Source organism: Ursus maritimus, unplaced genomic scaffold (genome assembly GCF_017311325.1).
Source record: "Ursus maritimus isolate PB19 unplaced genomic scaffold, ASM1731132v1 scaffold_28, whole genome shotgun sequence".
In the NCBI taxonomy this organism is placed as follows: Eukaryota; Metazoa; Chordata; class Mammalia; order Carnivora; family Ursidae; genus Ursus; species Ursus maritimus.
The window spans coordinates 16,681,392-16,707,372 of NW_024425341.1; the positions used below are offsets into that span (position 1 = coordinate 16,681,392).

The 25,981-nt window shown below is 33.7% G+C and overlaps 1 protein-coding gene across 4 annotated transcripts in view; it reads right to left on the bottom strand.

Moving 5' to 3' along the window:
• Positions 1-25,981, bottom strand: part of TUSC3 (tumor suppressor candidate 3) — a 221,527-nt gene that overhangs the window by 14,466 nt on the left and 181,080 nt on the right. For all 4 annotated transcript variants that reach the window (XM_040643325.1, XM_040643322.1, XM_040643323.1 and 1 more), the window contains exon 7: positions 15,194-15,257. In XM_040643325.1, coding sequence (XP_040499259.1) covers positions 15,194-15,257 — 64 coding nt within the window. The remainder of the gene's footprint in view (positions 1-15,193; positions 15,258-25,981) is intronic.

The following is a 25,981-nucleotide window of genomic DNA, read 5'->3' on the forward strand; positions in this document are numbered from 1 at the left end:
GCGTCTTCTACTCCGAACAGTGAAAGCTCAAAGAATATTATCTGGCTACGTCTGTACAATGAAGTGGAGGAGGTCAGGGAAAATTCTGCAGAGTAAATATTTCAACTCTATTTTCATAACCATTATATCAAAGTACTGATTAATAATTATAAAATAATTGAGTCTTTCGTGACCATATTATCCAACTTCTGGAAAACAATAAATACCTGACTTCTCCAGTTAGGTATTTATGCTTACACTAACCTCTCTCTATACAAATGGTTTCCAATCCATTCTATTTAGCAACGCTTTACGGAACCCTTCCTGGAGAAAACCAACCAACCAACCTTGATTGGAAACCTACCACATACAAGAGAAAAGCCACTATCAGCACTATGCAATACCAGCCTCTCCCACTCCCCATTCTCAAACCAAGTTCAACACATACACATACCATATACTACCACTGAAATTTTAGGGAACCATGATACATAGTTTGAGAGCCACTGAAATTTGGGTAATTACTTGAGTTCCTTGAGTTTCAGTCATGTTGTGATGGCCTGAGTTAAATTAGGTTTCCCTTTCATCTTTCTCTGGTTACATCTGTCCAAAATCCAGAAATAAAGTTAAAACTGTCAAATCAATAAATAGTACTTAATAAAATTTATTGGGAGTATAAGAAGAGTTTTTAAGCTAGGGTTCCTCAAATTCAAGGACTATTATAAAACTCAGGGATGTAAAGTTACAGAATGGGTTATAAAGTAGAAATGAAGAAGTTGTTGACCTTTACAGTGATTGGTTATTACAGTGGGGGTTTCCAGACAGCAGGGGATAGGTTACAAGCGATTATCACTCATGCCATTTTTAGGAAGATGACTGAAGTTTCTTTTATGATTATCAGAAGCATTTATAAGAAATATCCCAAGTTAAGTTTCACTTATATTCATGAAAACGGCTAGATCTAGTCTTGTTTATGTGGCTTCAATGATTTTGTCTGCTAAGGGAATTCTCAAGTCTGGTTTCTATTTTGTAATTCACCTTAACACCCTTTATTATATTCAGGTACAAATTTGAATCTACACATTTAAATTCACACAGGATTCCAGATTATTTTAACTCTAAAAATTTCTTTTTGCAAATATTCAGAATGTAAATGACATTTAAAATGATTTTATGTAGATATTAAAAGGAAAATAAACATCACTCCAAATGCTTCTGAAATTCCACTAATAAAATCGTGGGGAAATGGAGCTATTTCTATTACTCGGGAAAGTAAGTTTTACAAAATTAAACACTTAAAAATTTTAATAAAAGTATATCCATATATAAAAATATTTTCAAGATAAAATTTTATACATACACAAACACCCATGTGCACATACATATGTGTGTTATAAACACAACTATATGCAGATAAAATCCGAAGAAAGAGTATGCTTTATTAGGCAAAGAAATATTGGATATTAACTATGATTACACAAGTATAACAGATCCCTATTAAAAGATCTTCATACCATTTTTTACTACTTTTCCTCTTCAAATAGTTAAGTTACAATGTGAAAACTATGCGAACAACATGCTTCTTGTTGGAACTGTTTGTGAATTTCACACAAATCCAATTTGTGACAGAATTATAGGATTTTCATAAGCATATACCACTTTTTATTGCTTTATTTTACTGATGCACAATTGTTTCCAAATGTTTATTATAAATATTCTTACAAGGATATCTGTTTACATGTACAATATTTTCTATAAGATCTACACTTAGAGGTGGATTTTTTAGAGGGGGCATATGTGTATTTTCGAGTTTACTAAGGTACAATCATATTTTATTTTTCTTACATTCACCAACAGCGTTGCCAAACCATTTTATCAAACTGATGAGTGACAATCTGTATGAACGGTCTGAGCATCCTTTGATAAGTTCATTCCTCTTTTTGTTTTACCTTTTGTATATTGCTCATTTTTTTGCCAGTTTTCCCGTTAAGTCTTTTACCCATATTTGTATTTTTCTTAAGTTAATTTGTAGGGTGATTCCTTTTTCTGGATGTGAATTGATTGAAGTGTTGCATTTGGATTCTTCCTTTATATATATGTATGTATGTATTTGATACGAATAGCCAACATTTATTTACCCCAACTATGTGCAGGCAACTGAGCTAAGCACTGTGCATGGATTTCTCTCATTAAGACTTCCAATAGTGCTGTGAGGTGGGCACTGGCTTAGTCCTACTTATAAATTGGGATAATGAAAATTAAAGATTAATAACTAGCACAAGATGTTAAGTAGTGCTGGACCCAGATTTCAAACCAAGGCTATCTGAGCCAATATCCATTTGCTCTTAACTACAATGCAACAGAAGTCTTCTCACATTTTTTTCTTTTTATATATCAAAACCTTAATATGCCTAACATAAGATATTGTGTAAATTTAAGGGTTACAACATATTAACTTAATATATATATATTTATTTATATATATATTTATACTATATATAGTATCATGTTATACACCTCAAATATATACAAGTTTTACGTTATTTTTATCCTTTTTCAAGGGTTGAAATAATTAAGTTCTAGACTCTTAGCAAATTTGATTACAGTACAATATTATCTATATTCATTTCACTGTGCATTAATTCTCTACCGTCTATTTACTACCTATTGTTAACTTTATATCCTTAGCTGCCTTATAACCCTTCCTCCCATCCTCTGGTAACCACCATTTTACTGTTTTGACAAGCTTGGCTTTTTAAAATTCTGCATATAAGTGATATCATACAGTAGCTGTCTTTCTTTGATCTCACATAATGTACTCAAATTCCATTCATATCGTTGCAAACATCAAGATACCTTACTTTTTCATGGCTGAACAATATCTGTGTATCATTTTTTTTTTTAAACCATGCATCTATCAATAGACACTTAGGTTGTATCCGTATCTGGCTATTCTGAATAATGCTGCACTAACACAGGGGTGCATGTACCTACCTAAACTAGTGGTTCTGGACACATACCCAGAAGTGCAATTGCTAAATTATATGGTAGTTTTATTTTTAATTTTTTGAGGACACTCCATACTGTTTTTCCATAGTGGCTGCACCAATTTACATTCCCATCAACAGAGCACAAGGGTTCTCTATACTCTGTAGCCTCACCAACATTTATTTCTTATCTTTTTGATAACAGGCTTAAATTATAAGAGTGGGGTGATATCTCATGGTGGCGTTGATTCGCATTTCCCTGATGATTAGTGATATGGAGGATTTTTTAATGTATCTGTTGACTATTTGCATATCTTCTTTGGAAAATTGGCTATTTAGTTCCTCTGCCCATTTTTTAATCAAGTTATTTTTTTGTAATTGAGTTGTATGAGTTCTTAATATATTTTGGATATTACCCCCTTAACTGATATATGGGGTTGGCAAAAATTTTCTTGCATTCTGTAGGTTGCCTTTTCATGTTGTTGTTTCTTTGGCTTTGCAGAGCCTTTAATTTGGTGTAGTCCCATTTTTTTTTTTCTTTTGTTGTTATGTTTTCGGTGACATATCCAAAAACTCATTGCCATCGAGAACAGTGTCAATGAGCTGCTTCCTTGTGTTTTCTCCTATGAGTTTTATAGTACTAGATCTTATGTTTAAGTCATTTCGGTTCACTTTTGTGAGTGACACAAGATAGGGGTCCAATTTCATTCTTCTGCATGTGCTTATCCATTTTCTCAACACTGCTTGTTGAAGAGAGCATATTTTCCCCACTGAGTGTTCTTGGATTCCTTGTCAAATACTAGATTGTATATGCAGGAGTTTAACTTTGGGCTATTTGATTTCCTTGGTCTCTGGGTCTGTTTTTGTGCCAGTACAATACTGTTTTTATTACTATAGCTTTGACGAATTGTTTGAAATCTGGACGTGTAATACCTATGGCTTTGTTCTTTTACCTTAGGACTGCTTTAGCTGTTTGGAGCCTTTTATGGTTCAATACAAATTTTAGGATTGTTTCTCCTATTTCTGTAAAGAATGCCTTTACATTTTGATGAGGATTGCATTGAATCTTTAGATAGCTTTGGGAAGTATAGACATTTTAACAATAGTCTTTGGATCCATGAACATAGAATGTATTTACATTTGTGTTTTGATTTCTTTCAGCAAAGTCTTGTAGTTTTGGTGTACAGATTTTTCATGTCCTTGGTTAAATTTATTCTTAAGATTTTTTTTATTTTGATATTATAAATTGGATGGTTTTCTTTTTTCTTTTTCAGATGTTTCATCATTAGTGTAAAGAAATGCAACTCATTTCTGCAAGTTGATTTTGTATCCTGCAACTTTACAGAAATTGTTGATTAGTTTCAACAGTTTTTTGGTTCAGAGTCTGGGATTCTCTCTATTGATACTGATATAGATATATATAACCTCGTATCATCTGCAAGTAGCAACAGATTACTTCTTTCTTTCCAATTTAGATGCCTTCTATTTCTTTGTGTCGATTGCTCTAGCTAGGACTTCCAGTAGAGTGGTGAGAGTGGGCATCCTTGTCTTGTTCCTGATCTTAGAGGAAAAGCTTTCAATTTTTTCTCCACTGAATACAATATTAGCGGGGCACTTGGGTGGCTTAGTCGGTTAGGTGTCTGCCTTCAGCTCAGGTCATGATCTCAGGGTCCTGGGATCGAGTCCCATATCGGGCTCCCTGCTCAGCAGGGAGTTTCTTCTCCCTCTGCCTCTCCCTCCCCAAACTTCTGCGCGCACGTGTGCATGCTCTCTCTCTCAAACAAAATCTTTAAAAAAAATACAAGGTCAGCTATGGGTTTCTTGTATATGGCTTTCATTATGCTGAGGATGTTCTGACTATACCTAACCCATTAAGGATTTCTTTATCACAAAAGGATGTTGCATTTTGTCAAATCTTTTTCTGCATCTATTGAGATGAACATGTGATTTCTATCTTTCATTTCATTGATATTATGTATTACATTTATTGATTTGCATGTCAAACCATCCTTGAATTCTAGGTTACAGTGTATAATTCTTTTTAAGTCCCACTCGGTTACAGTGTATAATTCTTTTTAAGTGTTCTTGAATTTGGTTTACTGATAGTCTGTTGACAAATTTTTGTGTTTGTAGCCACCAGGGATATTAGTCTATAGTTTTGTTGTCGTGTCCTTATTCAGTTTTAGTAACGGTGTAATGCTGGCCTCATAGAATGAATTTGGAAGTGTCGCCCGTATTCCTCAATTTTTTGGTGGAATTGAGAAGGATTGGTGTTAATTCTTATTTAAGTGTTAGGTACACTTCTCCAGTGAAGCCACTTGGTTCTGGGGTTTTCTGTGTTGGGAGGTTTTTGATCACAGATAGAATATTTTTACTCATATTTGATCTGTTCATATTTTCTATTTCTTCCTGATTCACTGTTGGCAAATTGTGTTTCTAGGAATGTATTCATTTCTTCTAAATGATGTAATTTTTGGCATATAATTATTCACAGAAATCTGTTATGATCCTACATATTTCTGAAGTATCAGTTCTAATATCTCCATTTTACTTCTAATTTTGAGTCTTCTTTTTTTCTTGGTTTAGCTAAAGGTTTGTCAATTTTGTATCTTTTTAAAGAATCAGCTCTTAGTTTCATCTGTCCATTCTATTGATTTTCTGGTCTTTATTTCATTTAGTTCTACTTTGTACTCCTTTCCTTTCTTCTGTTAACTTTGGGCTTAATTTGTTGTCCTTTCTTTAGTTCTTTGAGGTGTAAAGTTAGGTTTACTTGAGATTATAATTTTTCAATATATGCATTTATTGCTATAAAACTTACCTCCCAGAACTGCTATTGTTGTATCCCGTTTGGTATGTTGTATTTCCATTTTCATTTGTTTGAAGATATTTTTTATATTTTTTTAAATTTCTTTTTGACCTATTGGTTGTTTAGAGATACGCTGTTTAGTTTCTACATATTTGTAGATTTCCTCTTACTGATTTATAGGCTTATACCATTGTGGTCAGAAAGGATGGTTGGTATGATTACAGTCTTCTTAAATTTGCTCTTATGTGCTGTGGGTCTTACCAAATCATTTATCCTGGAGAATGTTCCATATGCACTTGACAAGAGAATGTGTTTTATGCTATTGGATGGAATGTCCTACATCCATTTGTTCTAAAGTGTGGTCCGATTCTATCCGGATAGTTCTAGAAATTGCTGACACTGGGTTACTGAAATTCCCTACTTTTACTGCATTGTGTTCTATTTCTCTATTGAGATCTGTTATTATTTGATGAACATATTTTGCTGCTCTGATATGTTGGGTGCATATATATTTACATTTGTTATGTCTTCTTGATGTACTGACCCCTTTATCATTATATAATGACCTACTTTGTCTTTTGTTAACATTTTTGGCTTGAAGTCTGTTTTGCCCAATCTAAGTATAGCTAATCCCACTTTCTTTTGGTTTACACTTGCTTAGAATATTCTCTTCCATTTCTTTATATTGAGCCCACATGTATGTTTAGAGCTGAAATGTCTCCTACAGGCAGCATATATTTGGGTCTTGCTTTTTAAAAAATCCATTCGGCTAGTCTGTGCCCCTTCTGATTGGTGATTTCAATCCATTTACATTTAGCATGATTAGTGATATATAAGGATTTAATACTGCCATCTTATCTTTTGTCTTCTGGATGTTTGTATCTCCAGTGTTTCTTTTCCCCCGTTTCATTGTAAATTTGTGGTTTTCCATAGTAATTTGTTCAGTCTCCCCCCTATGTCCTCCCCCATTTTTCGGTTTCCTGTCTCTAGATTTTTAACCTGTGGTTATCATGAAGCTTAGATAAAGCATCTTCGATAAGCTGCTATCAGCAGGGGGAAAAAAAACCAACCTTTTTTTCTTGGTTTACCAATAAAGTTCTACCCTTTCACTCCTCACCTTTTTGTTTTTGATGTCCAAAATATCTTATGTTGTGAATTCATTAACAAATTGCAGTAGCTATAATTATTTTTAATATTCTTTCCTTTAAACTTTATATTAAGTGGTTAACACATTATTCTAATAAAAAGTTACAGTTCTATCACCTTTATCAGAGGTTTGTGGACTTTCATTTTTTTTCTGTGTCTCTAATTAGCATCTTTTTATTTCAATTTGAAAAACTTTCAGAATTATTTACAAGACAGGTCTGGTGGTGTTGAATTTCTTCAGCCTTTATTTCTCATTCATATTTGAAGGACAATTTTATGAGGTAAAGTATTCTTGACTGGTAATTTTAATCTTTCAATACTTTGGATGTGTCGTTCTACTCTCTCCTGGCCTATAGAGTTTCTGCTGAGAAATCCATTGATACCTTAATGGGGGTTCCTTTCTAGGTTATTTTCCTTTTTCCTTGGCTGCCTTTAAGATTATTTCTTTATAATTGATTTTCAACAGTTTCTTGGAGATCTTTTTGCATTGAGATAATAAGGTGGTCCCCTAACTTAGTAGACTTACATGTCTAGTTTCTTTCCCAGGTTTCGGAAGTTATCAGCTATTACTACTTTAAATAAACTCTGCCTCCTTCGCCCTCTCTTCTCCTTCTGGTATACCAATTATTGTGATATTTGCTTGTCTGACAGAGCAATAACTCTTAAGGATTTCTTAACTTTTAAAAAATATTAGTTCCCTCTTCTTCCAACTGAGTCATTTCTAAATTCCTATTCCCCAACTTGCTTATTTTTTCTTCTACCTGATATGCCCTATTTTGTATGCTTTCTAATGTATTCTTTATCTCATTTATTAAGTTTCTCAGCTCCAGAATTTGTTTCGTTCTTTTTTAAAAATTTAAATCTCTGTATAAAGAACTCCTTCTGTTCATTAATTTTATTCCTGAGTTCGCTGAATTGCCGGAGTTTTCTTGAAGCTAATTAAATTTCTTCATTCTTATGAAGAAATTTTGAATTATCAGTTAGATTACAATATTCCATGCGTTGAAGTTCAGTTGCTGGAGAATTACCCTTTTTGTGATATCATATTACTGTGATTTTTCACAGTGTCTCATGAAATATGCCTCTGCTGTCCCATTTGAAGTAGCACAGGCCTTTCTTGTTTTCTTTGTTACAGTTCAACAGGCTGGCAATTAGAAACCTTTATCTTGTTTTCCAGAAGGTGGTGCTACAGCACAAGTTTTTGGGCTTTCTTACTGGCGCTGGCTTTCACTGCTACCCTTAGGGGCAGGGCTTAAAAAGAACTGGTGTTTGTTTGTTTTGCTTTTTATTTAAAAAAAAAAAAAACACCAAAAAAACCTGGTGGCAGATTCTGAGTAGGTATGGGCTTAGCACCTGGTGCTTTGGGAGTACCCTTGGGCCGGTAAGAGGATCCTCCAGTGCAGAAATCCCAGAGGTTCACAGGCTGACCTGCTGAAATCTTGGAGCCTAATGCAGGAAACACTTTTAAGGCCCTCTGATGTTCTTGTCTTTACTCTTTACTCTTCCTCCCCTGAGTCATGAGGTCCCCCCTCAGAGAGCTGGGTGTTGCTAGTCCCTGCAGCCTGTACTCCCAGGCCATCTGTCCCTCTCCACTTTCCTTTTCCACCTCTTCTGCAGGAGATGTTGCTGCCGTAGCTCGCCACCCTCCAAGCCTAGCAGGTGGCAGTGTTGCCCTGGGACAGAAAGGCAACTTGGTGTGTTTTACTCTTTTTTTCTCTGCCCTGTTTGCCAGTTTCTCCCATCAGGCTGGTTGGATCCCCAAAATATTTCCTCTCTGGTGGGTGTACCAGTTTTTCACTCTCCACATTACCTTTTCTGATGGCAGCAAGTGGGTATGGGGCAGGCTCACAAACTCCTTTTGGATCCAGCCCTCTCTGAGATTTTATTCACCCACCACAGGAGGTACAGAGGGGTGTCCTGGTGTATTGAGCAGAGGTACTTTTGTTTGGTTACGGATGTCCAAGTACTTGTAAATCAAAAAGACAAAAGGAACAACTCATATTGTCATGATGCTGAGGCTCATTCTTTTTTTTAAGTTGCTTTGTTATGCAGAGTTGTCATTTTAATGTGGCAAATTATTTATCTTTCCCTATGAATTTTGTGGTTGTTTCTCGCTTATGAAATTCGTACCCTTAAATCTTAAAAATATCCTCTTAGTATTTTTAAGTCAGGTAATGTAAGCTTTTCATGTCATTCAAAATGGCCTCTAGGCCATACATGATTTGCACCCTGATCCCCAGCGTATACCTGTCTGCCCTTGTTTGCTCTTATTCTTGTCCTGCTAGTTATTCTTCCAACAAGACCGCAGTCTCTCTGCCTTCGCATCTTTGTACTTGATATTCCCCTGCTTAATGCTCTTGTCCCAAATATCCACATACCTCATTTCCCTTTTAGTTTCTGCTCAAATGACATCTTATCAGAAAAGCCTCCTCTAGGAAAAAACTGTTTTCTTGTTTTTTCTCTGTAACACTGCTTTTGAAAAACATTTCACTTTTTTTTTTTTTAATTTACTGCCTTTCTCCTGCCACTACAATGTTCGCCCCCAAAAAGGCAGGAAATTTTTGTTCATCATCTCATCCATTGCCATTCAATTTCTTTGACACAGATATCCTCTTCCTCAGTTTCCAAATAAGGAAAATGAAGCAGAGAGGTCTGAATAATTTATACAAAGCCACAAAACTAGTGACAGTTGCCAATCAAAAAACCATAAAAGAAATGAGGTAGGATGATATCACAGGGTTATAGTAAAATGATGAGAGGAGTAAAGGAACAAAATAGCTGGAAATGCAAGGAAAGATAATAAAGTTAACAGCAACTATCTTGAGGTAATAAGGTTGTGGGGTTTTGCTTTCTTTACCACATCCTACAGAGCAGTAGTTCGCAAAGTTTTTCTGTAAAGGCCTAGAAAGTACAGTTGACCTTGAAAAACACGGGTTTGAACTGCTCGGGTCCACTCGTATGCAATTTTTTTTTGTTACTGTAGTATAGTATTATAAATGTACTTTCTCTTTATGATTTTAATATTTGCTTTGCTTTAGCTTTATTCTTAAGAAGTATATAATACATACAATTTGTAGTAAGTATATAATACATATAACATTACAAAATATGTACTGATTATGTTATCAGTAAGACTTCCACGTAACAGTAGGCTATTAATAAATTTTTGAGGAGTAAAAAGTATTATGTGGATTTCTAACTGTGTGTGTGGAGGGGTCAGCACTCCTAACACGCTTTTCAAGGTTCAACTATAAATACTTTAGTCTGTGCAAGCTGTATGATGTACGGCTACTACTCAACTCTGCTGTTGGAGTGCAAAGTAATCACAGACAACACAGAAATGAATAGGTGTGTCTATGTTCCAGCAGAAGTTTATTTACCTGAATAGTAGACTGGATTTGGCACTCATTGGTCCTAGTTTGTCAACTACGGTTACAGAGGATCCAAGGCAGCGCCAAAGGCACTATAAACTGTTATATCTAAGAGGAAGTTAGTTTTATTTACTTGAAAATAAATGCGAGAACTTAGTAAATACAATGCATACAACCCCAAAGACTTTTAAAGCAAAGGAATGACTAGTTATATGGTTGTGTATAACCCCAAGGTAAAATACTCTATTCAAAAGCAGTAGGGTCAAGAAACAAGTGTGATCTGATCTTCAGAATATTTCCTGCAAACCTGAGTTTTCTAGGCTTTACCAAAAAATAAGCTGTGAACCTACTTTAAACTTGATAGTTGTAATTAAGATGTATGAATTAAACTAAAATGGCTTTGAACTAGCCAACTTTCCCTCTCTTTTATTTAAAGATACCTTTTTAAATTCAGGCCTTTGAGTGTTGAGAATTATTATTTAACTTATCTAACTTGAGTTCCAATATATCAATGAAAAAAAGTTTTGGTTAAAAAAGGGCCTAATAAGACTTGGGGAAAAAAATCACATCTGTAACATAAGTTTTAGGTAAAGTATTAAGAAAGAGGTAAAAGCTAGATGATCATCTGTCAGACTTGATGAGTAGGGCTTCCTTTGCTGAGTAGAGGGTTGAATGACTCAGCACAGATTTGAGTTTCTATGTTTAACTCTGGAATAACAGCTGATTTTCTGCCATTAAATTGTGAGTGTAGCCATTATGGCTGTGTCTTATTGAAAAAGTCCCAACATTAGAATAAGAGATGGAACTATATAGTGGATGAATACGTTTCTGAGACTTTTTCTATTGTTCTGAATTTGCTAATGCCTATGCTTACACACACACACACACACACACACACACACCCAGTCTACTTCATGTATTACTTTCACATTTGTATTGAGTAATGTCATAGCAATATATACTTACTACTGTGCACACCTGAGTTTCTCTGCTCAATCTGTCAATAACCTTTTACCGCTTAAAAAGTCAAAATATTGACATAATCCCACATAAAACAGAAGCTGCTATTTGTATAAATTATATACAGCACTCAGAGGCACTAAGCATCCTGCTGAACTACTAACAAATACATTTGCACTATATTATGATCCATTCTCATTTGTACGTGATGTTAAGTTTACTGTTGCTCCTCTGAAGAGAAAGAGGATTGTCAATTTAAAGATAAATGAGAACAGATGTCAAAAAAAAATGTTAGCATATTATGCAAGACTTACAGAGATCTAAATCTAAAATTATCTTCAATTTGCATCCATCATTACTTTTTTTATGTAGTATGTTTTTCCTTGGATATAACATACTAAAACATTTGCTATCACAGATTAGAAACATATGCAAAGTAAAATAATATTCATTAATAATAAATGGAAAACAAATATATTTCTCATAGGAAAAGCAAATGTGATCTTTGTAAGTGTGTGTGTATAAATACTTTAAAATTATTGCTAATATACCCTTTGTCTTTTATATAAGCACTTTTACTTCCAAAAGATGTTTATCTCATGTCATCATCTTGAGGCCCTAGAACTTGACAGATGTGGAGAACGAAGGGATAGATCAGAGTTTTAAAACAGTAAAGCCAGTCCTAGAACTCAGGTATCCTGTTTCTACCAGCGCATATAGACCACATCTTGGTGAATTCAGATAAGGCTCAAATTTCTTAGCAAAGTATGGGAAGATTTTCATTATCCATCTAAAGTAAATGTTCATCAATCTTCTCTTCAGCATTTGTGAATATTCTCTCTCATTTTATGTTTTTGTATCTGCCAGACCTTCTAGAATATTCTCATTCATTTTCTGTCTGGGAAACTCCTTTTTCCACTGTATCAAAACCAGATGAAAGTCAGTGCAAGTTCTCTAGGCAGTGAGTTGCTCCTTCTTTTGCACTTCCAAGCATTCATTATAACATTTATCACACTAAATTACAATTATTTTTCTATCAGTCTACCTTATTGTAAACAGCAAATATCTTATGTTTGCATCAGGTACTGAAACATAACTGAATGAAAAATAAGTAGCAATGAATTTTTACTGGAAAAAATAAAAGGATTACATAAGTTATTCTTTCTTTACATATTCCATATTAAAATGTTGTGATATTTCTTCTTTTTCATATAGCTTTCTCTCATGAACTACTTAGGACTGTTTCTTTTTTTTCCTAAACAAGGTACTGAGAGAATAAAACACTACTAACAGGGAGAAAAATCTTATTTTTAGTAAATATGAATCTATAACCTATGACATCAAATGACTCCATCTGTTCTTAAGTTTTTTCCAACAAAATTTTGCTTACAGCAATTGCATCTAATGATTTGGCTTACTAAATCAGAAGGAGAAAAGCAAAAAGCAGGCATATTCTCTTCAGATAAAGAAAAAGTGACCATCTGGAATTTACATGTGTTTTTGTTTTGTTTTGTTTTTTTGTATAAATGAAAAAATACACATGCAAATTACAAAAAAAAATACATGGAAGTTTTAAAAAGATCAGTAGACTCTGCCAAGTGAAAGTAAAATCAGAAATTATTACTTTGGTTACTTTTTAACTTTCACCAATAATTTTAATGAGTCCACCATTTTAAAAGACATTTTCTCTTTCACAGTAATCTGTACAACAAACAAACCAGGAGAATAAAGCAACAGTTAGTAACCTATTGGTAGCATAAAGAGAATAAGTACTTTTAAATCTGCTCTGTATTACTGTTAAAAATCTACATGGAAGACTTCGTATTTGCATCGTAAATCTCAGCTTGATGTCAATGAGCCATGAAATGAACCCCTGGAGAATTCCTGCCATACAATGATGGTCTCAACATAGCTTTTTGCTAGGTACTCCTGATGCGTTTCATAGACTAGCTGCTTTGAATAACGTACACGGCTAAAATGCCGTATCATGGACTGAAATAGGATAGAAAAGAAAATAAAAGCCTACAGTATATAAATAGAAGTTGAAATATTACCTGTAATAGTTTTTTTTTCCTACCAGTGTGCTTCAACACAAATGTATTTTGCTTCATAAGTACATTTATATAATGGAGAGATAAGTAAAGAGTAAAGATGGTCTTCCTTTATTTTCCAATAAGGGGAAGGAGATGTTCCAATACATAGATTTGGAAATATGTCATTTTGTCACCACGGAGCCTCTGATGTGCATAAAATATGAATCTCTTACCATATTAAAGTTAGAAAAGAGACACGTAGCACTTACTGATCAAGATCACTAAGCTTGAAAATGCTAATTCAAATACTGATATTTCCAATTTTAATCTATGAAACAAACTGCAGCAAAAACATACTCGTACTAGTAGCTTCTTAAGAAAGCACACAGGTAATTAAATACATGCAAGCAAGAAATGGGCTGAAGATATGCACAACTGCACATATGCACACAAGTACGTGTAAAGGGTGGAAGAAATACAAATGCAGAACTGATGGAAAAAGAAAAGGGGGGAAAAAACCCAAAACAGCCTGTAGTGAGTACTTGATGTTTTTTTGTGTGCTATCTCATTTACTTCACACGGAAATGCCATGTGGTTACTTTGCTAATTCTGATTTTATAAATGAAGAGGTTTGTAAGCTTCTTGAGAATTGGAAGTGCTTTAAGCACCCCTGCCCCTTTCCTCCACCACTACAATCAATAGAAGACTCAGTCTATACCAACACCTGACGCACTGTCCAGAACATATTATGCAAATAAAATAGATTACTTAAAAAGCTGAAGGTAGAAATACATACAGTGAATTAAAAATGCACTGTTAAAGGTAGAGAAATACAAAAAACTTTAATGATATTAAAGATAGTTGTTTCCTTCCAGATTAAAATTAAAAACTTCAAGATGGCATGATTGACATTTATTCATGAAATCCTGTATCACAGACGTATAACGTATATAAAACTTAATAGACCATGAAAAAGAAAAGTGAATTCTAGTTCTTCCTTCAACTTAAAGCAAGTCAATTAAATTTGTGGGTTTTAAGTTTTCCTACCTATAAAATGAGATTTGGACCTACATGAGTTCTAAGATTCCTTAAAGGTTTAAATAGCTCTGACTGTATAAAATACTGAAAATCTGGTCTAGATTACTTCAGCTGAATATGAATTTTAGTAACCAGGAAAGTAATCAAATTTTATAAACAATTCTATAGGCACACTTTAAATCCTGATGATGACTCAATATGTTCAACATTATAAATTTAACCTTCAAATATTTCTCAAGACACACAAACATTAGTGCTCCCCCAAGATACAGTTGTTTACTCAAAGAGTAACCTTATTTCATTCTGAGAGTATTCAGAGTTTGGTTTTAATTAGACACTTTAATCTTACCTCTTTCCTATTCTATCCTGTCTTTACCCTTCTACCATCAAACCATACTGTACTCCCTTATCTGATTCATAACATTTATGTTCCAAAAAGACATGTTAACCATCTTAAATCTCCCTCTTCTGACTTACCATAATGTTTAAGGGAACCAGTAGTAAGATAGATAGTATTTTAAAATTCTGCTTTTTATATTTTAGGACACTTTTTTCTCCCTGTTAGGATCCTATAGGGTAAAACCACACAAAACTCCACAGAAAGATTTAAGCCAAAGATAAACAATGCAGAGCAAAAACTATACTTTGCAATTCAACAGTCAGTAAAAAAAAAAAGAGAAAATTATATAGTCTGTTAATGACTCAGAATAAAAACAAAATTAAATAGAAATAATTAGCATAGGAACTAGAAAGTAACATAGTAAAGTTTAAAATTTAATGTCTTTTTAAAATCTTAATAATTGTCATAAAAAAAGTCAGTCTGATAGCATGCAACTTTCGTCCTTTTCAATCCATTAGTATTTTAAAGGATACTTAGTACCAGAATAATGTGTGACTCTGCCACGAATTGAGCTTGGCTGCTTCCGTGAATGTAGCTCTACAAAACAAGACAAAGAAGCAAAAATCACAATCTAGAGAAAAGCAGATCTTTTTGTAAGTTTTTTTCTTTTTTTTCTTTTTTTTTGGTATTTTAAATTTTATACCATGAAGGGAAATAATAGAAAAATCTGAACTCCTATTTATAATTCTTTTGCCTAACATAATTAACTAGAAATAACAAATGAATATGTTGGTTGATATTACTGTAATTTGTAGAAAGCAATATCAATTCTGCCATGTTGTCAGTAAAGAAAGGGGGGGTGATCAGAAGGGGGAATGAAACACGAGAGACTATGGACTATGAGAAACAAACTGAGGGCTACAGAGGGGAGGGGGGTGGGGGAATGGGATAGACCGGTGATGGGTAGTAAGGAGGGCACATATTGCATGGTGCACTGGGTGTTATACACAACTAATGAATCATCGAGCCTTACATCTAAAACCGGGGATGTACTGTATGGTGACTAACATAATATAATAAAAAATCATTAATAATAATAAAAAAAAAAAAGAAAGCAATATCAAAAGAAAATTTAATATAACTCGTTAAAAGGTTCACCACAAACACAAGCATACAATGTAATGATTATTCCACAGTTACTATAAGATGTAAGATACAAATTAGAGCAACTAAGTTTATGTTTAAGGAAACAAATGACCAAATATTAAATTGCTCTTTTCCACATTATCAGAGTTTTAAAATAAGAAGATAGCTTTATAAATTCATTCCATTAGAGCAATTGGCCTTAAAAAAAACATTAAAACTGTTTTACCACACTGAGAAATGTACAGTTTTCCATACCTAGTAAGAACTATTAATAGTTGATGCCAATTAATTACAGAAAATACGACACAAATCTCCATCTAGGATATTCTACTGCTTAAAAAACTGACTCCCATTATTTCTGCTGTTAAGGTCTTATAAAAATTAACTGCTATGCAGTTGCTTTAAATACAAATCCTCTTCTAGGTTTTCTGATTATCAAAAAAAAGTTTGGAGAAAAAAATAACATCTATAATATAAATCAATGTCCTCAATTTTACATCACATTTAAAGCATACTTATCACTTGGTCCTCTCAAAATCTTTTGTTTTTATTTTTGACAATAAATACAGATGAAAGCATACCTAAACTATGCTCTTATGAAGAGTAACTAGGAATCAGAAAATTATTCCTTCTTGGCCTTGATCTTGGACATGTCACCAAATTTTTCAGAAACTCAATATCCCTTCGCCTCTAAAAAATCAGGACCTGAATTAGGTGATTTCTGTGATCTTCGTGAAGTATATAAAGTCTTCTGTGTTTTGTCATAAATTGTGTCTTGGTATTTTCATTAAAGGCTGTTTTTTCTACTTTGACCTAAACGGTCTTTGTTTCCATCTCTAATATCAGTAAGTCATAGGGCAGCTGTTTTCTTTTGACTCTATCCATTTAAATATACTTATATGAACATAAGCATAGCTTTGAAAATCATACCTTAGCTGCCAGCTGATCATTTAAGGATTTTAACATTACTAATGAAATGACAGCAGTGAAATTAGAAAAAAACAAAAACAAAACACAAAACAGCAAAGCAAATACAAACACCACAAGCTATGTTTGGCATCCCTTCAAGTCTAATTAGAAACTAAGACCCTCAAAACTAAGAAACAAAGTCTTTACTATTCTAAATGTAACAGCAAGGATAATAAATACAAGCCTACTGAGTACTAATAATGATAGCTACCATTTGTCAAGCACTTATTTTGTGGAGGACAGTTAAAACTTTTACACACAGTACCTCATTTAATTCTAATGAACCTGCAAGAACGGTATTTTTACTACAGCCATTTTATAGATCAGGTAACTGAGGCTTAAAAGAGGTGAAGAAACTTGCTCATCTAGTGCCTGTCAATTCTTGGACTTGAAGTTGGTCTGTTTGATTTCAGATCCTGAGCGCTTATTCACTATACTATTTGCTGGACACCTAACCGGATGTTTTGTATGCTGTCCCATTGTCTCTTATTAACAACCACATAAAATAGTTATTATCTTGTTATCTTCCAAATGAGAAAACCGAGATTTAGAGAAATTAACTTGCTTAAGATCGCACAACTAGTAATTGGTGGAATCTGGACTGAATCCTGGGTCTGATGACTTGCAAGGTCCATGTCTTTCCTGGCATACAGTAACTTATTAAAACAAAATTAAGGGAAACATTTTGTAAAAACTTTATCTGGCAATCACGTAATTAACTGTTGACTGTTAAAGTAAATAAAATTACTATTTATATAACTGACTAAAATATTTGAATATGACAATACTGGATAATATGCTCAGATTTATAGAACTACTGCAAGGCAGTTTGCCTATGTAAGAATAATAAATTTAGAGAAGCACGAACATAAGATATTGTATAGATGAGTGGTTTCAAAACATTTGTGTTTATATAAAAATCTTCTATGGTGAATGTCATCAATAGCGTTTCATGTTTCAAATACTATGTTCATATTTCAGTCTTACATTATCTGAAGAATCTGCTACAAGTGATCACTCTCTTGTTTTTGTAATATTTTACTGACTTCTGGGCTGCCACTTTTTTTCCCCCACAAAAATTGGAGTATAATCGAAACACACAAAGTTCTATTAGCTTCAGGTATACAACACCAATTTGACAATTTCTGTACATTACTCAAAGTTCACCAAGTAAGTGTAGTCACCATCTGTCACCATAAAACATTAATACAATATTATTGACTATACTGCTCATGCTGTGCTTTTCATCTCTATTATTTTATACCTGAGAGTTCGTACCCCTTAATTCCCTTATCTATTTCATCCATCTCCCTCCTGACCTCAATCTGGCAGCCACCAGTTCTCTGTATTTAGGAGACTGTTTTTGTTTTTTGATTCCACATATGTGAAATCAACGTATTTATCTTCCCTGACTCATTACAATTAGCGTAATACCCTACAGGTCCATCCATATAGCTGCACATGGTTGGAAAAAAAAAAAAAAAAAAACCCTCATTATTTTTTATGGCTGAGTAATATTCCACTGCCTGTGTCTGTGTACAGACACCACATCCACTTTTTTTTTCTTTTTTCAAACAAATATGTATTGTGGCAAAAACCATGTAATGTAAAATTAACCATCTTAACCTTTTTTTCATTCTCATGATGGTAAGGGTATTCTTAATCCACTTCACCAATTTCACCCATACCCCCACCCATTTTCCCTCTGGTAACCACTGGTCTGTGCTCTATAGTTAATAGTCTGTCTTTTGGTTTGTCTCTTTTTCCCTTTGTTCCTTTGTTTTGTTTCTTAAATTCCATACCAGCGAAATGATAGGGTATTTGTCTTTCTCTAATGGCTTTATTTCACCTAGCCCTATACTATCTATGTCCAACCGTGTTGTTGCAAATGGCAAGATTTCATTAACTTTATAAATGAGTGATAATCCATTATGTATATATACCACCTCTTCTTTATCATTTCATCTTTTGATGGACACATGGGCTGCTTCCATAATTTGGCTTTTATAAATAATGATGCAGTAAACCCAGGGGTGCATATATCTTTTCGAATTAAATGTTTTCGTATTCTTCGGGTAAATACTCAGTAGAAGAATTACTGGATCATATGGTAATTCTGTTTTTCCTTTTTTGAAAAATATCCATACTCTTTTCTGCAGTGGCTGTACCAGTTTGCATTCCCACCAACAGTACAAGAGAGTTCCTTTTTCTCCACATCCTTATCAATACTTGTTTCCTGTGTTGTTGATTTTAGCTTTCTGACAGGTGTGGGGTGATATTTCATTGGAGTGTTTATTTGCATTTCCGTGGTGATGAGTGATTTTGAGCGTCTTTTCTTGTGTCTGTTGGCCATCTGGATGTGTTCTTTGAAGAAATGTCTGTTAGTGTCTTCTTTTTAAGTGGATTATTTGTTTTTTGGGGTGCTGAGATGTATAAGTTCCTTATATATTTTTCCTTATATACAAGAAAAAAAATTGTTTTTGGATACTCACCCTTTGCTGGATATATCATATGCAAATATCTTCTCCCACTCAGTAGGTTGTGTTTTAGTTTTGTTGATTAGTCCTTTTGCTTGCAGAAGCTTTTTATTTTGATGAAGTCTCAATAGTTTATTCTTGATTTTGTTTCCCTTGCCCCAGGAGACATATCTAGAAAAATGTTGCTACTGCCAATGTCAGAGAAATTACTGCTTTTGCTATCCTCTAGGATTTTTATGGTATCATATCTCACATTTAAGCCTTAATCCATTTTGCCTATATTTTTGTGTATAGTATAAGAAAGTGGTCCAGTTTCATTTTTTGCATGTAGCTGTCCAGTTTTCCCAATACCATTTGTTGAAGAGACTTTTTCTCATTGAATATTCTTGCCTCTTTGTCATAATTGACCATATAGTTATAGGCTTATTTCTGGACTCTCTATTCTGTTTCCATTGATCTATGTGTCTATTTTTGTGCCAGTACCATACTGTTTTGATTACTACAGCTTTATAGTACATCTTGAAATCTGGGATTATGATCCAGCTTTGCTCTTATTTATCAACTTTGCTTTGACTATAAAGGGATTTTTGTGGTTCCACATGAATGTTAGCATTATTTTTCTATTCCTGTGAAAAGTACTATTGGCATTTTGATATGAATTGCATTAAATCTGTAGATTGCTTTGGGTAGTACGGACATTTTAATATTAATTCTTCCAATCCATGAACATAGTATATTTTCCCATTTGTTTGTGTCATCTTTAATTTCTTATATCAGTGTTTTATAGTTTTGGCAGTGTAGGTCTTCTGCCTCCTTGGTTAAATTTATTCCCAGGTATTTTATTCTCTTTGGTGCAATTGTAAATGGGATTGTTTCCTAATTTCTTTTCCTACTAGTTTATTTTTAGTGTATAGAAATTCAGCAGAGTTCTGTATATTGATTTTGTATGCTGCAACTGTACTGACTTTGTTTATCAGTTCTAGTAGGTTTCTGGCAAAGTCTTTATGATATTTCGTATATAGTATCATGTTATCTGCAAATAGTGATAGTTTTACTTTTTCCTTACCAATTTGACTGCCTTTTATTTCTTGTCTGACTGCCGTGACTAGGATTTCAGTACTATGTTGAATAAAAGTGTTGAGAGGGGACATCTCTTTCTTGTGATTTCAGTTTTTCACCATTGAGTATGATGTCAGCTGTGGATTTTCCACATATGGCCTTTATTGAGTCATATCCCCTCTAAACTCATTTCGTTGAGAGTTTTTATCATGAACACATGTTTGTCAAATGCTTGTCTACATCAACTGAGATAATCATGTGGTTTTCATTCTTTCTATTGTAAGTGTGTTTCACAGTGATTAATTTATGAGTATTGAACTGCCCTTGCATCCCTGGGAAAAATCCCACTTGACTGTAGTAACTAATCCTTTTAATGTATGGTTGAATTTAATTTAATACTTTGTTGCAAGATTTTTGCATCTAGGATGCCACTCTTGATTTTTCTACTTTGTTGGCTCCTCTTCCTCATGCTCCTTGGCTGTTCCATCTCCTTATCCTAAATAATTTTTGGAGTATCTCAGAGCTCCATCGACTGTAGTCTGTTCTCTATACTCAACCTTCCCTGGTGTTCTTATCTAATCCAATGTCTTAATAACTGTCATTTTTATACTGATGATCCCTACATTTATATCTCCAAGCTCAGTACATCAGACTTTGTATATATCCATCTTTACTTGACAGTCTAATAGTTTTCACTAATGTACTCCACTTGAAAGTCTAAAACTTAATGGTCCAAACCAAAGTTTTGATTCTATCTCAGAATTGGCAACATAATTTTTCCAGTTGTTTATGCCAAAACCTTGGAATCATCTTAGTCTGTTCTTCTGTCCTCCCTCCTTCTCTTACTCTCTCTCTAACCATTCAGGAAATACCATTGACTCTACTTTCAAAATCCATTCCAAATTCAACCAGTTATAACTACTTCCAGGAAGCACTGGCAAAAGTGCCCACAAGGGGTGCCTGGGTGACTCAGTTGAGTGTCCAACTCTTGATTTCAGCTCAAGTCATGATCTCAGGGTTGTGCAACTGAGTCAGGCTCCATGCTCAGCGGGGAGACTGCTTCTTTCTTTCTCTCCCTCTGCCCCTCCCCTGGCTCATACTCTCTCCCTCTAAAATAAATAAATCTTTAAAAAACAAAACAAAAAAAATGAGTGCTCAACAATAAAGACCAAGATTTATTGTCTGGTCTAAGCAGTCACCATCTCTTGCCTAGATTATTGCAATATCCTCCTTTCTTCCCCCGTCTCTGCCTTAAAGTCTATTTGTCAGCCAGATTAATCCTGCTAAACTAATGAGAATCTATCATTACCCTACTCAAAATCCTTCAATTCTTAAGTGTGTGAGAAAAATATTATCTAATCTATTATCTGCTTCTAATCACAATTCCAAAGAATCTATGTATCTCTAGTTAAAAAATACAGCTAGACTAAAAAGAATCTAAAGTTGGTCCTTAGAGACTTAATTCACTATATTTGATCCATAATACTTGTGGGCTTAACTTCTTGTATACATGAGGCAGTACAGAGTAAAGGCCTGGAGACAGTCCTGAATCTGCTACTTGCTGTGTTATCCTGAACAAATCACTTAACTTCACATATTTAATAAGACTAGGAAGATATTCCTCAAAATATTGTCCTAAAAATTAAGATAATATCATGGTAAGTAATTAACACAGCATCTGGCTTTCTTTGTGGTACATAATCAAAAATAATCAAGGACAAATCATTTTAAAGTCTCTATTCTAAACTATTTGCATCCTTTAAACATTAGATAAGCATGCTTAAATACCATTCAGAAATTATTTTATTTACATAGGTAAATTTAGTGTGTTAAATGATATTTTTTTAAAAATGACAGGAACCTGTACTAACATCTGACTTTTATCCATCTCTTCAGTCATTGAAATCACTTTAAGACCAGATACCCCGAAAGACTTCAGGATTTCATAAAGTAGAATTCATTTGATAAATTTTTATGGAGCAATTTTTATGTACCAGGTATTAATTTAGGCAATGAGGACCCAGCATAACAAAACAGAAAACAATCTCCCCCCACAAAGCTATGTTTTCAGGACTTACACATTCAAACTGTGAGAACATTATTTGTCTACCAAAGTAAACAGGTATGTATTGTTGGCACACACTAAAAGCTGTAAGAGCAAACACAAGAATACAATCACAATAATAAAAAAATATACAAGCACAAACATTCCAAAGGCGTGGGCATTGACCTTAGAAATAGTTATCTTTAATTTATGAGGCCACCTAGAGCAATGACTTAATCCAATTAAAAATGAACTACGGTGCTTGATTTTTAACGTGGTCTTAGGATGTATTTAATGCACACACTTTCAAAATCATTTGAAAGAAACATCAAATAATAAATTCCTTTGTAGCTTTAGCATGATTAATATCTTTTCCCTCTCTGATTTTTATCAATTCTGATAAAGGAAGTATTAGTAACTAATGGAAATTTCATCCTAAGTATATAAGCACAACACATTTACAAAATGATGAACGGACAAAGAAGGAAATCTGCATGGTCTTAGATACTCGATACATATCTGTTTTTTCCATGGAGATGAAATGTTTTAACAAACCATAAATATAAATATTCTTCCCTTGACCAGTCCATCAAACACTTATTTAGACATCATAGAAGTCAACATCAAATGAAAGACTGGGTCATAAAAATTATTTTAGCAGAAAGTTCTTTACCATAATATCACCTAAAGACCAATTTTAAGAAGAAAAATTAGAGAATTTGAATTTTGCATAGCATAATAGAAGTAAATAATATCTAGGAATAACACTTTTCTCTTAATTTCAAGTAACATACTTGAAAATAAAAATCAGTATGTTTTGTTTAATACAATGGTTCTACCACCTCTTTTAGAAGAGTATCAGAAAAGGAAATAGAAATTAAGTTAAATATAGTATAGGTCAGTAGATAAAAGGAACCTCATTCCATTTAACTTAATCCTAAATTCTTGGGAAAATGGTATCTGTCATTCTGCTCTGCTTTTTCAATATTGTTTTAAAATTGTGTTGGTACTGAGTAATCATTAAGGGGTCCTTTTATACACTTAAATATTCTGAAAATAACTGGTTAGTGTGGACCAACAGTTTGTTGTCTGAGAAGCTACTGTAATGAAAAGTACACTGTACTTAGAGTCAGGAGTCTTGGTTTCTAGTGCTGATAAACTCCATTCAATTTAAGAAACAAGTTGTTAATCTCAGTCAATTCAATCATTTGGGTCTCAGTTTCCTCATCTGAAAAGAAAGACACTAAAATTGATTATATCAAGAAAACAGGATAGTATGGTAGTTTGTAAAATACATTTCAACCCAAATGCCTGAGTTGGAGTGCCTATCCTGGATCTGCCACAAATGTGACCTTGAGCACAATTACTCTAAGCCTCAAATTGTTCAATTGGAAACTGTTCCCAGTTGAAAAACACAAAATGTGAGAAGTGAATTAGCTAATACATGTGAAACACTTAGTACCAGGTCTAAAACCCAGTAAGTAGTCAATAAGTGTTATCATTATTATTACCATTAGTTGTCCAAAATTCAAATGAATTTCAACATTTTACTTAGGTATGTGACTCACAGATGAACTACTGGCCACTGATTCTATGTCTATTGGTAGTCAATTAGCAGGAGAGTATGTCTGGGTTAAATTCTCCCTGTCAGTGAATAATTATTTTTTAATCTTCCAAGCTGATATTAAAATTACCTGCCTTGGAGCAAAAGCATGATCTAAATAACCAACCTGATGAACCTGAACAAAGACTGTTGCAGTTCAATGGGCTTTGGAGCAAAACCAAATATTATAGTTAATACAGTTAATATTATAGTTAATGTTTGGTTTTGCTCCAAAGCCCAGTCTTTGTATTTCATATGTATTTAGCAGAATACAAAAAGTTGTTCGCTAACCTATATAAGCCAGGAAATAACTCTTTTGAGGACAATAATGCATAGGATTCAAATTAGTTGTTTCTCCCTTACTCACTGACAAAATATATATTGGTATCTATCTGCTTTGGCATAAGTGCCTTGTTGGGGGGAAAAAAACCACAAAAGTGTACTTAAACCAACCCCAGAAAAATAAAAGTAGTTTTGAATTTTAATCATTTTAAAAATATAACTTATTTTTAAAAAATTGTTTATTCTTGGTGTGTTCACCAAGAAAATGGCAAATGCCTAAAGTGAAGATTGGAGATTGTTGAGTGTTAACCCAAATAGCAATCTGTCTCAGTTCAAGGTCAACTCTACAAAACTGCTTTTGGTCCCGTCTTTCATTTTAAAATACATGGTTGCGTAATGAACCAAAAACTTGTCAACTGCTAGAAGAAACACTGCTGGGGGTATCTTTCGGCAGCTATGTAAATTTTTCTGTCCAATTCTTTCATGTGTTTTGACTTAAATGACATGTAAACTTCCTTTCTGTCCACTTTCTTTCCCCCTTTTTGTAAATATTGCAAAAACTATGTGAATCCTGTTAGCCTTTTTCAGTCCCTTAGTTCTAGTACAAGGACAACAGACACATAAAATTTAAGACAATCTTTTAAGTGATAGACTCTAAATTGTCTAGTATAGATTCTTAACTCTCTGCAAAAGAAATATTGCATTAGCAAAAAAAGGAAACACAATTTATTATCAACATAAAAAGCAGAATGAAAAGCTGTATTTTCTTTGACAGCACTTTCAAGAAGTCAAAAAAATTACCTCACTACTTTTAAATTTTTGTCTTTGAAATTAATCTTGGCTATTTAAGAGTTGCCAGTAGAAGAACTGTTGCTTTCCTGATCGAAGCCGATGTAGAACGAGGGATCCATTTTTTGTATATGCTAGAATCAGTCATTTGTTTAGTATATAATTCTAAGGAAATAAGATGGTATTTCAAAATACATACGCTAGTAGGACTGCAATAATGACATCCTCGTCCTGAGTCTCCTTTGTGTGCTAAGGTACGCAGAACACTAAAATGGAATAATCTTTAGTATTTCCTGTTCAGTTTCTTTCTGGGAATTCTAATGCCCAGGAAAGGAGTCTTTTAAGCTATTAAGATACACTATCTTATTTAGTGTTAAAATTAATGGAAATATTTAAAGGCATCCTATGATCTTCCCCCCTGCATGTTACTTGCTTAAAATGGAACCAGTTGAGTCTCTAGTAAAAACAAAGTGTGAGAGAAGGAAGAGGGTAGGAAGGCAGACAAGCTTCTGTTTAGCTAATGGCAAAAGGAAGTATCCTGGGTCACCACTGTTACTGCACAAAACAAGTTGAAATCCCAAAGTACTTACCACTCTGACATTTTAGTAAAAGATTTCTCTATTTCTTGATAGTTACACATTTCTAGCCTTTTCCTTAGGGGCTGTCTTTTTATTCAACATCCTACATCAAATTTCCTAAGGTAGCACCAGTTTTTGCTGGGCTGCTGCACGAACTGGCAGATGTGATACAGATCATAAAGCAGCTAGGCCGAGTCCTTCTGGATTTGCCTGAAGGAAGAGATATAAATAGGTATTATCTACGTCTAGGTGCCAAAGAATGCCACTGTGTTTGATTTCTCTAGAGGGTGCACATATCTCAGGCTTGAAATTCCTAAGTACTTCATTAAATATTTGGCTTAAACTAAATAATTACAATAGGCCTAAATAGTTCT